Source organism: Lithobates pipiens, unplaced genomic scaffold (assembly GCF_037356315.1).
Source record: "Lithobates pipiens isolate NorthernLeopardFrog02 unplaced genomic scaffold, aLitPip1_a1.2 Scaffold_19, whole genome shotgun sequence".
NCBI lineage: Eukaryota > Metazoa > Chordata > Amphibia > Anura > Ranidae > Lithobates > Lithobates pipiens.
The window spans coordinates 580,829,325-580,844,478 of NW_027507764.1; the positions used below are offsets into that span (position 1 = coordinate 580,829,325).

Below are 15,154 nucleotides of genomic sequence, written 5' to 3' on the forward strand. Positions count from 1 at the left end.
TCAACCACCCGCCATGTAAAAAAAAAAAAAAAAAAACCCATCACACACACACACACCACAGGTGTTCAGGATACATAGTTAATCTGATTGAATCCATCCAGTTCAACCCACAGAAAAAATAAATAAAAAAATAAAATAAAAGAAAAACCTTAAAAACCTCCAAACACATAGTCCTATTTTATATCCACAGTTGATCCATTGCAAGGCAAAAAACAAAATGCACATCACCTCCGAGCCGCCTGTCAACCCTCTCTGAAAAGCGATCCATCACAAGTCACTTTATAGGACTGTAGAATTTTTTTTTTTTTAATAAAAAATAAAAAAAAATCAGCAGCCACGTGAATGAGCCCCAAGGATGGTGAACCAGTGGCGGCCAATCCATTAGGGGCTCCGCCTCCTCTATCCACGGCCGCCACCCCCATGCTCTATCCACGGCCGCTATTTTGCAGGACACCGCCACCCTCAATTCAGGCGTCCGGCCCCTTTCAGGACGCAGGGGCGCGTGAATTACAGCGGCAGGGGCGTTTTTTTATTTTTTTTAAAAAGCACCCAATTAGAGCCATAGACTTTAAAATAGGGAAGGCTCATGGCGCAGAGCATTGCGCCAGGAGCCTACCCCGGATGTTACAACAGCAAATGAATATTCGCTATTGAAACACTGATCCTCAATCCGCCCCAGAAGCAGGTCTGAAACCCGTTTTCCCGATTGACCCCAAAAAAAGAGAAAAGTCCTAATTGGCCGCCGAGGGTGAGGAGGAAACGGAAGCCGCTACGACTCCCTTGGAGAGCAGGGGGGAAGGGAAAGCCGTCGCCGCACAGTGAGGGAAGCCGCCAGCGAAGCGCTACTCACCATAGATGGGGTAAGTGCACCAGACCCACCCGAATGCTGGGGGGGGGGGTGTTGTTGTTTGCGGCCCCCTCCCCCCCCCCAAAAATAAAAAAAATTACCACCGGCCCACCACTGCGGTGAACATAAGCAACAAAAACCTTTATAAATTGTTGCAATTTTTTTTTTTTTTTGTGATGCCAACCCCCCCCCAGAACAGCAAGACCACCCTAAACAATCGATAATATTGATTACCTTTCCCGATCAATGATCTGCGGCGCTCTATTGCACGTGTATTGTGTCCACATTGGCGCTGAGCCCTGTCCTGGTGGGGCACCTCCGGTGTGTTCTGATGATTCTGGGAGGAATCAGCAGCCGGAATAACCAGTTCCTGACACGCTCAGGTGCAGCCAGACACCGAATCTACAGATTTGTAAATCCTCACACAAAGGCCTGGTGCACGTCGTCGGGGGGGTGTTTCGCTCCGGTGCATTTCGATTCCAGCATGCGGGTTTGCTTTTCACATTGTCTTCAGCTTATATAAGAGCAGTGTGAACAGCCAGCTTTGCTGAAGCTGCTAGCAGGCTTCAGCACTTCCTGGAGCTTGTTAAAAGCCCCCGCTAGCAGCCACTTGAAGAAGATCAGGCCTTTTTCTGATACTTTTGTTTACATGTAACGATCAGCTTTTTTATTTTATTTTTTTAGAACTCCCAAACATTATATATGTTTTTTTTTTTTGTTTTTTTTTTTTAAAGCAGAGGCCCTAGAGAATAAAATGGTGGGTTTTGCAATTATTTATGTCTCAAGGTATTTAAATGCAGTTTTTCTGGAAAAAATAAACTTTTTTGCAATTTAATGCAAAAAAAACCCCCCAAAAAACACAATACATAACCCCAAATTTTGGTAAAATATACAAGATGATATTACACCGAGTAAATAGATACCACACATCTCACGCTTTAAAATTGGGCAAACAACGTACATGTTACTATCCATAGGCGATGCTTTAAAAGCGGGTTACCGCTGTAGATTTAGGCTAGGCGAATTGGATGAGGGTTTTTCTCTGCATCCAATTCGCATGATGGGAGACTGTGAGCGCTTCTCTATGGAGCCGGTTCAATCATCTCCGGAGCGATGTGCGCAGGAGTCCTGTGCGTCTTTGGCTTTGTTTCAGGTTCAAATTCAGGCAAAAATTCGGACCTGGTTCATCCCTGAAACAGAGGACGGGGACGCACTGGACCTCCTGCTGTCAGCCGCATCTATCTGCAGTGTGAACACACAGTGGTGGGCGTGGTGCTAGAATTACCGCTCATGATCTGATGTTCGCGGTGATACCTCACGTGGGTGGGACAATTGCTGTTGTCCTTTGCGTGCGAGGGGGGCACTTAAAGCGGTTCTTCACCCTAAAGGGGAAGTTCCGCTAGTATTATCCCTCCCCCCCTCCGGTGCCACAATCGGCACCTTTCGGGGGGGAGGGGGGGTGCAGTTACCTGGATAATCCAGGTAACTGCACCCACTTCCGGCCAGACCGCCGGAGACCCCCGCATCGCTCCCCCCCCCCCCCCCCGTTGTGTTCTGGGAAACACACAGTTCCCAGAGACACAGCGGGGAACCAGCGCAGCGCGACTCGCGCATGCACAGTAGGGAACCGGGCAGTGAAGCCCTCATGCTTCACTTCCCGATTCCCTGACAGAGGATGGCGGCCGTGGCTGCAGCGAGACGAGCGATCGCTCGTCATCTGCCGCCGACATCGCTGGAACCTGGGACAGATAAGTGTGATTTTATTAAAAGTCAGCAGCTGCAATATTAGTAGCTGCTGGCTTTTAATATTTTTTTTTTAGGTGCAGCTCCTCTTTAAAAAAAAAAGTCATTATTTGTTTATTTTTATTTTTGCTGTCCCTTTCATTTTTATTTTTTATTTTTTTTAATCACTTTTATTGCTGTCACAAGAAATGTAAACATCCCTTGCGATGACAATAGGCACAGGATAGGTATTCTTTATGGAGAGTTTAGGGGTCTGTAAGACCCCAGATCCCTTCTCTGCCCTTAAAAGAATTCAAAACGGCATTCAAATAGATCGGTGTTTTCAAATTCTTTAGATTTTTTTTTTTTGTTTTGTTTTAAATGGCGCGGTTGACATTCAGGTAAACTGGAAGCGATGTCAAGTTATTGTTTCTGGGTTACCATAGCCAAATGCTGATCAAAGTCAATCCGATCTTTGTTTGGCTCTCTCTCCGATCGGCCGTTTTCCGGTGGGACGGGAGAACCCGAGAAAGTACTAGGAGGGGGGAGGACATCCGCTCCCTCTGCTTGTAAAAGCAATCCAGCGGCTAGTTAGCCTTTAGGATTTTTTTTACAAGAGAGCCAACCCCGTGCTGCGGGCATCCTCCTGGTATAACCACTAGGGGTACGTCGCTGGCCGACCCACCCCCATCCATGCGACCAGCCCCCTAATCTACATACAGCGCATCGGACCATCGATTCCAATGGGGGGCCGAGGGGGGGCGGTGTTTTTTTGAAGCTTCAGGCTTCTGGGCTTCAAAAAAGGGTGCGTTGCGCCTCGAGCCCACCCAGTTGTGTGACAATAGCGAATTCTCACACTCATCCTCCTCCCAGCCAATCAAGAAGTGGGTCTTAAGACCCTTAACCCGATTAGCTGAATGGAGAGGCGATCTTAGTGAATGCCTAGGAGGAAGAGGGAGAAGCCGCATGGCGGGAGCCACCGGAACACAGCTGTGATGGAGAGAGGACACAGGAGCCACCGCCCACCTCTCCCGCCAACCCACCACCTAGATGGGGCAAGTTCCAGACCAATGGGGAGACAGCGGATGGTGGGGGGGAGTGCCGTCGGCAGCCTGCAGGGGGGTGGATGTTCACCCTCCTCACAAAAATAAAAATAAAATAGCCGCCACTGGTCACTGGTCAACAAGTAATGTAGCCATCAGCACTCCCATTGGGATCTGCCCTGGTTCACGCTGACTGCGGGTTAGAAATCGTGCAAGTTTAGCCCCCAGTGCAGCCACTGTGCCCATCAAATGCCCCCACTGTGCCCATCAAATGCCACCACTGTGCCCATCAATTGCAGCTACTGTGCCCATCAAATGCTGCCACTGTGAAATCAAATGCTGCCATCAAATGCCACCACTGTGCCCATCAATTGCAGCCACTGTGCCCATCAAATGTCCCCACTGTGCCATTAAATGCCACCACTGTGCCCATCAATTACAGCCACTGTGCCCATCAAAGGCCGGGTGACAGGCAACAGACACACACTTCCTGATTGCTGGAGAGGCGGTTCAGTGTTAGAAAAGCGAATATTCAGTCGCTTTTCTAACACACCTGGGTGGACTCCGAGTTCACCTTTTTCTTTTTGAAGCCCATTAGAGCCTATGGCTCCAATCAGGTGCTTCAAAAACACACACCCGCCGCTGTAATTCAGGTGCCCGGCATCCGAAAAGGGGCTGGATACCTCTGAAGAGTAGGGGGTGGCGGCAGCGGCGGCCATGGATAGATTTATGCAATGCATGAATCTGTCCATTAGCCATATAGGGGGGTGGCTGGAGAGAGGGGGCGGCGCCCACGCGCCCTTAATGGACGCACCGCCACTGACTGAAATGACACTTTCTTACACATAGGTGTGTTATACAAATATATAAAGGCCTCGATGGGCGGGTGTCAGTCTGGACTGGGTGACCTTCTTGACAAAGGGGTCCTAGTACCCCCGATATCTGTTCACTTTTTGGCTCATCTTCGGTATGCTTTATTAACTCCTTTTCGCCCAGCGTCCCTTTAACAAGGTCTTTGCGCCTGGGGAGGGGAATGACGGGACAACTGTGATTGGCTCTCACAGCGGTCACATGATCTGGAGCTGGCTCCTGATCATTAGAAGAGACCGAGAGCTGCCATTGGCCCACTGCAAGATTTTATCTGGTGCTCTGCTTTAAGGGGGGGGGGGGGGGTGGACTCTGATGTAAGAGGGACTTGAATGGGGGTCATCCTGTAAAGAGGGGGCTCTGATGTAAGAGGGGACTCTGATAAAGGGAGACTCCGATGTAAGGGGGAACTTTGATGGGGACTCTGATGTAAGAGGGGACTCTGATGGGAACCCTCATGTAAATATGGGATTCTGATGAATGGGGGACTCTCATGTAGAGGGAATTTTGATGGGGTCACTGATGTAAGTGGAGACTCTGATGAAAGAGGGGTGCCAATTAAATGGGGAACTTTGATGGGGGTCTCAGATGTAAGAGGGGACTCTGATTGAAGGGGGGGGCTTTGAGGACTTTGATGGGGGCTGAATTGCGAATCATCATTTAAAGAGGGAGCTCTGCTGCAAAGGGAACTCTGATGGGGACCCTCATGTAAATGTGGGATTCTAATGAAAGGGGGACTCCTATGTAAAGGGAAGTTTGATGGGGTCACGGATGTAAGTGGAGACTCTGATGAAAGAGGGGTACCGATTAAATGGGGAACTTCAATGGGGGTCTCAGATGTAAGAGGGGACTCTGATGGGAACCCTCATGTAAAGAGAGGACTCAGATGAAAAGGGGAATGTAATGTAAAGGTTTGATGGGGACTCTAATATATGGGGGAACTCTGATGTAAGAGGGCCTTTGATGGGGATCATCATGTAAAGAGGGAACTCTGATGTAAGGGGGGATGCTGATGTAAGAGGGAACTGTGCTGGGAACCCACATGTAAAGAGGGGACTCTGGTGAAAGGGAGACTCCTATGTTAAGGGGAGTTTGAAGGGGACTCTGATGTAAGGGAGCACTCTAAAATAATAGGGGGCTCTGATGGGGATCCTCATAGAAAGAGGGAGCTATGATGTAAGGGGGGACTGTGATGGGAACCCTTGTGTAAAGAGAAGACTCTGATGAAAAGGGGACTGTAATGTAAAGGGGCGTTTGATGGGGATGATGGGGACTCTGATTTATGGGGGACTCTGATGTAAGCGGGCCTTTGATGGAGGCTGTGATGGGGATCATCATGTAAAGAGGGGAAACTCTGATGTAAGGGGGGACTGTGATGGGAACCCTCATGTAAAAAGGAGACTGCAATGTAAAGGGGAGCTTGATGGGGACTCTGGTATATGGGGGGCTCTGATGTAAGAGGGGCTGTGATGGGGATCATCATGTACAGAAGGAACACTGATGTAAGGGGGGGCTCTGATGTAAGAGGGAACTGTGATGGGAACCCTCATGTAAACAGGGCACTCTGGTAAAAGGGGGAATTTTGAAGGGGGCTCTGATGTAAGAGAGGGCTCTCATGCAAATCCTTATGTAATAAGGGGACTCTGATGAAAGAGGGACTCCTGTGTTAAGGAGAGTTTGAAGGGGACTCTGATGTAACGGAGCCCTTTAACGTAATAGGGGGCTCTGATGGGGATCATCATAGAAAGAGGGGGGGCTCTGATGTAAGGGGGGACTCTGATGAAACAGGGACTCCGATATTATGGGGAGCTTTGATGGAGATGGAGATCATCAATCATGTAAAAAGAGAACTCTGATGTAAGAGGGAACTGTGATGGGAACCCTCATGTAAAGAGGGGACTCTGGTGAAAGAGGGACTCCTATGTTAAGGGAAGTTTGAAGGGGACTCTGATGTAAGGGAGCAAGCTAAAATAATAAGGGGCTCTGATGGGGATCATCATAGAAAGAGGGGGATACTGATGAAATGGGGACTCCGATATAAGAGGAAGCTTTGATGGAGCCTCTGAAGAGGGGAATCTTATGGGAACCCTCATATGAGGAGGGGGACTCTGATGAAAAGGAGAGTTTAATGGGAACTCTAAAGTAAGAGGGGCTTTGGGGACTTTAATGGACACTGTGATGGGGATCATCATGTAAAGAGGAGGTTCTGATTAAAAGGGGGGGCTCTGATGTAAAGGGGAACTTTGATGGGGGTTCTGATAGGAACCCTCATGTAAATATGGGATTCTGAGGAAAGGAGGACTCCTGTGTAAAGGGGGGGGGACTCTGATGAAAGGGGGGAATCCGAATAAAAGGGGAAATTTGATGTGCGCTCAGATGTAAACGGGGACTCAGATGGGGACCCTCATGTAAAGAGGGGACTCTGATGAAAGGGACTGCAATGTAAAGGGGAGCTTGAAGGGGACTCTGATGTAAGGGGTGACTCATTTGGAATTTCTTCACTGTTTTCTTTCTTTTTTTCTCTGTTGTTGTAAATCATATCACACTGATTAGAAATAAACATATTCATTCATTTGTGTCCCGGTACTGAGTGTGTGACGTCTGCACTGCTGATGGCTCCATGCTGTTATCTCATGGGTGACACAAGGGGGCAGAGTGGGGGTGTGTACAGGATGGAGGCCTCTCATTGGACGAATCATGACCCCCCCCCCCCCTTTCCCAATCACACAGCACAATGTCAGCTGCACATGGCTGGAACATCAACAACACACAACGCACTCCGTGTACACCGCCAGATCAATATCACCGCCAGATCAATATCACCGCCAGATCAATATCACCGCCAGATCAATATCACCGCCAGATCAATATCACCGCCAGATCAATATCACCGCCAGATCAATATCACCGCCAGATCAATATCACCGACGCGCTGCCGGTCATAAAATACACCAAAATAGACATAAACATCATGAAGTCCAAAACCCCCCCAACTCATCACACAGCACTCCTCCACCGAAACCCCCCCAACTCATCACACAGCACTCCTCCACCGAAACCCCCCCAACTCATCACACAGCACTCCTCCACCGAAACCCCCCCAACTCATCACACAGCACTCCTCCACCGAAACCCCCCAACTCATCACATAGCACTCCTCCACCGAAACCCCCAACTCATCACACGGGACTCCTCCACCGAAACCCCCCAACTCATCACACAGCACTCCTCCATCGAAACCCCCCCAACTCATCACACAGCACTCCTCCACACGAAACCCCCCCAACTCATCACACGGGACTCCTCCACCGAAACCCCCCAACTCATCACACAGCACTCCTCCATCGAAACCCCCCCAACTCATCACACAGCACTCCTCCACCCGAAACCCCCCAACTCATCACACAGCACTCCTCCACCGAAACCCCCAACTCATCACACGGGACTCCCCACCGAAACCCCCCCAACTCATCCACACAGCACTCCTCCACCGAAACCCCCCAAACTCATCACACAGCACTCCTCCACCGAAACCCCCCAACTCATCAACAGCACTCCTCCACCGAAACCCCCCAACTCATCACACAGCACTCCTCCACCGAAACCCCCCAACTCATCACACGGACTCCTCCACCGAAACCCCAACTCATCACACAGCACTCCTCCACCGAAACCCCCAACTCATCACACAGCACTCCTCCACCGAAACCCCCCAACTCATCACACAGCACTCCTCCATCGAAACCCCCCAACTCATCACACAGCCGCTCCTCCACCGAACCCCCCAACTCATCACACAGCACTCCTCCAACCGAAACCCCCCCAACTCATCACACAGCACTCCTCCACCGAAACCCCCCAACTCATCACACACGGACTCCTCCACCGAAACCCCCCCAACTCATCACACAGCACTCCTCCACCGAAACCCCCCCAACTCATCACACAGCACTCCTCCACCGAAACCCCCCCAACTCATCAAACAGCACTCCTCCACCGAAACCCCCCAACTCATCACACGGGACTCCTCCACCGAAACCCCCCAACTCATCACACGGGACTCCTCCACCGAAACCCCCCAACTCATCACACAGCACTCCTCCATCGAAACCCCCCAACTCATCACACAGCGCTCCTCCACCGAACCCCCCAACTCATCACACAGCACTCCTCCCACCGAAACCCCCCAACTCATCACACAGCACTCCTCCACCGAACCCCCCAACTCATCACACAGCACTCCTCCACCGAAACCCCCAACTCATCACACAGCACTCCTCCACCGAACACCCCCAACTCATCACACAGCACTCCTCCACCGAAACCCCCCAACTCATCACACGGGACTCCTCCACCGAAACCCCCCCAACTCATCACACAGCACTCCTCCACGAAACCCCCCAACTCATCACCACGGGACTCCTCCACCGAAACCCCCCAACTCATCACACAGCACTCCTCCATCGAAACCCCCCCAACTCATCACACAGCGCTCCTCCACCGAACCCCCCCACTCATCACACAGCACTCCTCTACCGAACCCCCCCAACTCATCACACAGCACTCCCTCCACCGAAACCCCCCAAACTCATCACACAGCACTCCTCCACCGAAACCCCCCCAACTCATCACACAGCACTCCTCCACCGAAACCCCCAACTCATCACACAGCGCTCCTCCACCGAAACCCCCCCAACTCATCACACAGCACTCCTCCACCGAAACCCCCCCCCCAACTCAATCACACAGCACTCCTCCACCGAAACCCCCCACACAGGATATTGTAAAGTCATTATTTTGCTAATCAATATAACCCGGGTGTCACGTGGTGCCTGATAATAACCGATTTCCTTCGATGTTTATATTTAGTATTATATTTATAAATATTGAATACAGACACCAACAAAAGGCAAAACAAGATAAGCCGGTGATAAGGGGCGGGGTCAGGAACGGGGAAAAATATGAACTCCCAGCCGGCAACGATGGACAGCGATCGGCTACAAACCAGAAGATCGGATTGGTGGGGAGATCAGTATTATAATGTACAGTATAATACAAATAAAAACATGAACACGCCTGGGGGGGGGGAGGGGGGCACCAAACCCCCAAATTTACTATTGTGAAAATCGTAGAGAGAGAGAACAACTAGAGCAATGCGTCACGGCGCACTGAACGTGCTTGGCGATATATGACTGCCGTATGAATAAAAAGGTTTTGGTTTGTGTTTGTGTGTTTTTTTTTTTATTATGTGGGTATCATATGGTATTATATATTCAATTTAGTAATGAAGTATTTTTCGTATGTTTCTGGTGCCATATTGCCCTATTTTTTTTCTTTTTTCTTTTTGATGTTCTAGATTGATCTGCGGGTAGATTATATTGTAGTGTCTTCTAACTGGCAAGCGTGCGCCTCTCCTGGGCTTACAGCCTGCTCTGCACCCCTCCTGGATTTAATATCCTGCCGTACACCCCTCCTGGACTAATAGCCTGCCCTGCACCCCTCCTGGACTAATAGCCTGCCCTGCACCCCTCTGGACTAATAGCCTGCCCTGCACCCCTCCTTGACTAATAGCCTGCCCTGCACCCCTCCTGGACTAATATCCTGCCCTGCACCCCTCCTGGATTAATAGCCTACCCTACACCCCTCTTGGGTTAACACCTACCCCTGCACCCCTCCTGGACTAATGGCATGCACTGCACCCCTCCTGGATTAAGAGCCTGCACTGCACCCCACCTGGACTAATAGCCTTCCTGCACCCCTCCTGGACTAATAGCCTGCCCTGCACCCCTCCTGGACTAATAGCCTGCCCTGCACCCCTCCTTGACTAATAGCCTGCCCTGCACCCCTCCTTGACTAATAGCCTGCCCTGCACCCCTCCTTGACTAATAGCCTGCCCTGCACCCCTCCTGGACTAATAGCCTGCCCTGCACCCCTCCTTGACTAATAGCCTGCCCTGCACCCCTCCTTGACTAATAGCCTGCCCTGCACCCCTCCTTGACTAATAGCCTGCCCTGCACCCCTCCTTGACTAATAGCCTACCCTGCACTCCCTCCTGGGCTAACAACCTACCCAGCACCCCTCCTGGACTAGTGGCCTGCACTCCCCCCCCCCCTGGACTAATAGCCTGCCCTGCACCCCTCCTGGATTAATAGCCTGCCCTGCACCCCTCCTGGATTAATAGCCTGCACTGCACCCCTCCTGAGCTAACAACCTACCCAGCACCCCTCCTGGACTAATGGCCTGTCCTGCACCCCTCCTGGACTAATAGCCTGCCCTGCACCCCTCCTTGACTAATAGCCTGCCCTGCACCCCTCATGGATTAATAGCCTGCCCTGCACCCCTCCTTGACTAATAGCCTGCCCTGCACCCCTCCTTGACTAATAGCCTGCCCTGCACCCCTCCTTGACTAATAGCCTGCCCTGCACCCCTCCTGGATTAATAGCCTGCCCTGCACCCCTCCTGGATTAAAAGCCTGCACTGCACCCCTCCTGAGCTAACAACCTACCCAGCACCCCTCCTGGACTAATGGCCTGCCCTGCACCCCTCCTGAACTAATAGCCTGCCCTGTACCCTCCTGGATTAGCCTACCTAGTCTTGGGAGCTTTAACAGTTATTATAGACAATGAGAAGATGGCACAGATGGCATTTGCTGCATCTACACATAAGGTGTATTTAAACGGAACGTAAAGGCCCGTAAAATGTTTTTGGAAGGACGAAGACCGCGGTGAGACCCGCAGCCATCCTCAGGGGGAAGAGGCAGCATGGAGCTCTGTAAAGCTGTACGCTCGAAGGAAACTACAAGGTGGGGGGGGGGAATCTGACATGCTTAAAGCGGTTGTATAGTCTATTTTTTTACTTTTATCTACAGGTACGCCTATAATAAGGCCTATAATAAGGCTTACCTGTAGGTAAAAAAAAATATCTCCTAAACTGTCCTGTTTAGGAGATATTCCCCTGGCAACGAGCCGCTGACAGTGGCACATGCGCACAGGGATTCTTGGCTGGAAGCCCGGCAGACACCGGACCCTGCCGGAAAGAAATCCGCATGCACGGGAGTGACGATATCGCGGCTCCGGCCACTCACAGCGCCGGAGCCGCGATACCCGGAAGACACGCGTGTATCGGGTGAGATGTCGGGGCCTCGTTCTAAGGTAAGCATTTCATAATGAGCTAGTATGCGGTGCATACTAGCTCATTATGCCTTTTCCCTTACAGGTATGAAACTGCCCTGACTACATGGACACAAGTAAATGATGATAGAGAAGGATCCCGGTGTACTTGTTTTCAGACTCCACAGTGCTCATCTACATCTTCTACAGCAAAGTAACACTCTAGATCAGGGGTCTCCAAACTTTCTAAACAAAGGGCCAGATTATTGTCCTTAAGACATTAGGGGGGCCGGACTGTGGTCTCCCGAGAGTAGCAAATTCCACATTAGTGAACAATGCTTCTGACTTTGTGCCCGGTGGGTTTAAAAAGAAAAAAGGAATAGCACCTCTGGTCAGCAGGGGTGGGAAAAGTGCCTGTCACTGGTAATGGAGGAATAGTGCCCCATCATTGGTGTCACTGGGAGGGATAGTGCCCCATTGCTGGTATCAGTGGGGGGGGGATAGTGCCCCATTGCTGGTATCAGTGGGGGGGGGGGGATAGTGCCCCATTGCTGGTATCAGTGGGAGGATAGTGCCCCATTGTGGGTTTCAGCGGGGAGGGTAGTGCCCCACTGCTGGTATCAGTGGGGGGGAGTGCCCCAATGCTGGTATCGGTGGGGAGGATAGTGCCCCATTGCTGGTATCAGTGGGGAGGATAGTGCCCCATTGCTTGTATCAGTGGGGAGGATAGTGCCCCATTGCTGGTATCAGTGGGGAGGATAGTGCCCCATTGCTGGTATCAGTGGGGAGGATAGTGCCCCATTGCTGGTATCAGTGGGGAGGATAATGCCCCAATGCTGGTATCAGTGGAGAGGATAGTGCCCCATTGCTGGTATCAGTGGGGAGGATAATGCCCCAATGCTGGTATCAGTGGAGAGGATAGTGCCCATTGCTGGTATCAGTGGGGAGGATAGTGCCCCATTGCTGGTGTCAGTGGGGAGAATAGTGCCCCATTGCTGGTATCAGTGGGGAGGATAGTGCCCCATTGCTGGTGTCAGTGGGGAGAATAGTGCCCCATTGCTGGTATCAGTGGGGAGGATAGTGCCCCATTGCTGGTATCAGTGGGGGGGGGGGGGGGTAGTGCCCCATTGCTGGTATGGGGGGGGGGGGGTAGTGCCTCATTTCTGGTATCAGTGGGGAGGGGGGGTAGTGCCTCATTGCTGGTATCAGTGGGGAGGATAGTGCCCCATTGCTGGTATCAGTGGGAGGATAATGTCCCATTGCTGGTATCAGTGGGGGGGGGGGGGGTAGTGCCCCATTGCTGGTATGGGGGGGGTAGTGCCTCATTTCTGGTATCAGTGGGGAGGGGGGGTAGTGCCTCATTGCTGGTATCAGTGGGGGGATAGTGCCCCAAAGCTGGTATCAGTGGGGAGGATAGTGCCTCATTGCTGGTATCAGTGGGGGGATAGTGCCCCATTGTTGGTGTCAGTGGGGGGATAGTGCCCCATTGTTGGTATCAGTGGGGAGGATAGTGCCTCATTGCTATTAATATTATTTATACTGAGCGCTACAAATACAATTTTTAATCATCTTATTTTAATGAAAGGCAAACATGAAATTCTGTATATGAAATGTAAATGAAATAAATTTCCTTTTCGAGCCAGGAGGTGGCACTGTGGGCTCTTTAAAGCATCCTTGTCTACAACCTAGAAAATTTCATTCGGTAGCAATGAGTTTTTCAACCCTGAATAATGTCCACATTTATATTTAGTCTTTGAAACTTTAGTTGCCTACATATATAAAGTAAGTGTTACCCCCCAAAAAGAATTAAAAATATAAATACCCAAAAATATGACAGAATTCACCCTTTTTTCCTTTTTTTTTTTTACTGTCAAGGAATGTTATTTATACCACATATGATTATTATATGCTCAAATGTATATTGAACTCTCTGTGATTTGTTTTATACTACTGTACTATATATTTTGTACCAAATAAAAAACTTTGGAAACAAAAAAAATGAAAATTTCATTCGGACGTACAGAAAAATCAACAATCACAATGTGCCTTTGAATGTACTAGTGGGGCCTTATGCAGACTGTATTCTTTGAGATATATTTTCTCCTTACAGGAAAAAATAAATAAAGTAAAGCTGTGTTTTTGCATACGCGTTTGGCAATTCTATTGCATTCCATTTTTGCATTCTATTGTGTTTTTATTTTTTATTTATATTTTTATTTATTTATTAATTTTATTTATTTATTTATTAATTTTATTTATTTATTTGTTTTATTATTTTTTCATTTATTTTTTATTTATATTTATTGTTTATTATTGTTTATGTTTGCATTCTATTGGCCAGAATATTACTTTATTGTGGCAATTAGAATGTATTAATTTGAGGATGTGCATAAACATGTGCGCTTATGTGTTTTTTTTTTTTTTTTCATCCCCAATGCTCCTCTTCAGAATGTGCGAGTGATTTTTTTTTCCTTCCTCCTGAAAATGTGTATATGGAGGGATGTTTGCAAGCAGAAATAAAATTAAAAAATTAAATTAAAATTAAAAAAAATAATTCAAAAAGGTTGAGTTCAAGTGTACATGAGGCCTAAATGTGACTTTTTTTTTCAGGAAGGGTGAATTCACTTATATTAAATGCACTTATAATTATTATTTTTTTTTACAGAAGATTGTTTTTGAAATGTTGGGTCTCTTTAATTGCTCTGCTAAAAAAATAAAAATAATAAAAATAAAAAGAGAAATTAGACGTAGCTACCTGCCGTTTGGCTGCTTTTCTCTAATTGAAAGCTCAATTCCGAATCCATTACATTTTTTTTTTTTGTATTTTAAATTTCAACATTAAAGTGGTTGTAAACCCTTCCAGTGAAGTGAGTGGCCTCAGAAGATACACAGAAATTAAACAAATCCCCCTACAAGTTGTACCTGTTTATCTGCAGCCTTCTCTTTTCTACATCCATTCAAAGTCAGGAATTTATATAGCATGTCTGAGATTTCAGAAAAGAAAGGGGCAGAGAGCTGAAGTTACACTCTGCAGAGCTCAGTAGGAGTTGATTGGAGGGAAGGGACACCACCCCCCCCCCCCCTTCACACAGCACGTAGGAACAGAGCTGAGGCTGTCAATCACAGGCTGTGTGCTGGATCTCCCTCCCCTGTCACCTTTTTATCTCTTGGTATCTGGAAAACGTGTTAGAAGTGACTCATGCTGATAACAAAGGAATGAGATGGCAGACAGCAATTACACTTAGTGCTCTGGATTGAGACAAGAACACACTATGGAGGGATGTGCTTTGTTCATATTTCATGTCTGAAGTTTATCACCAATTTAAAGTGGAGAGCTCCAGTGTTACATACAGAGTGCAGGGTTCAGGAGTGTACTACCCACAAAGTACAGGGTTGAGGAGTTTGCTACATACAGAGAGCAGGGTTGAGGAATGTGCTATGTGCAGGGTTGAGAAATATGCTTCGTACAGAGCGCAGGGTGATGGAATGTGCTTTGTACAGGGTGCAGGGTCGAGGAGTGTGCTACGTACAGGGTGCAGGGTGATGGAATGTGCTTTGTACAGAGT

At 49.0% G+C, this 15,154-nt stretch overlaps 1 protein-coding gene across 1 annotated transcript in view; it reads right to left on the reverse strand.

Annotated features, from left to right (window-relative positions):
• Window positions 1-15,154, reverse strand: part of LOC143998119 (alanine aminotransferase 2-like) — a gene marked incomplete in the record, with an annotated part of 103,963 nt that overhangs the window by 62,716 nt on the left and 26,093 nt on the right. Inside the window, 3 exon segments of the mRNA XM_077493863.1 lie at window positions 1,082-1,157; window positions 1,160-1,189; window positions 1,192-1,249. Of these exon segments, the coding sequence (XP_077349989.1) occupies window positions 1,082-1,157; window positions 1,160-1,189; window positions 1,192-1,249 (164 nt within the window).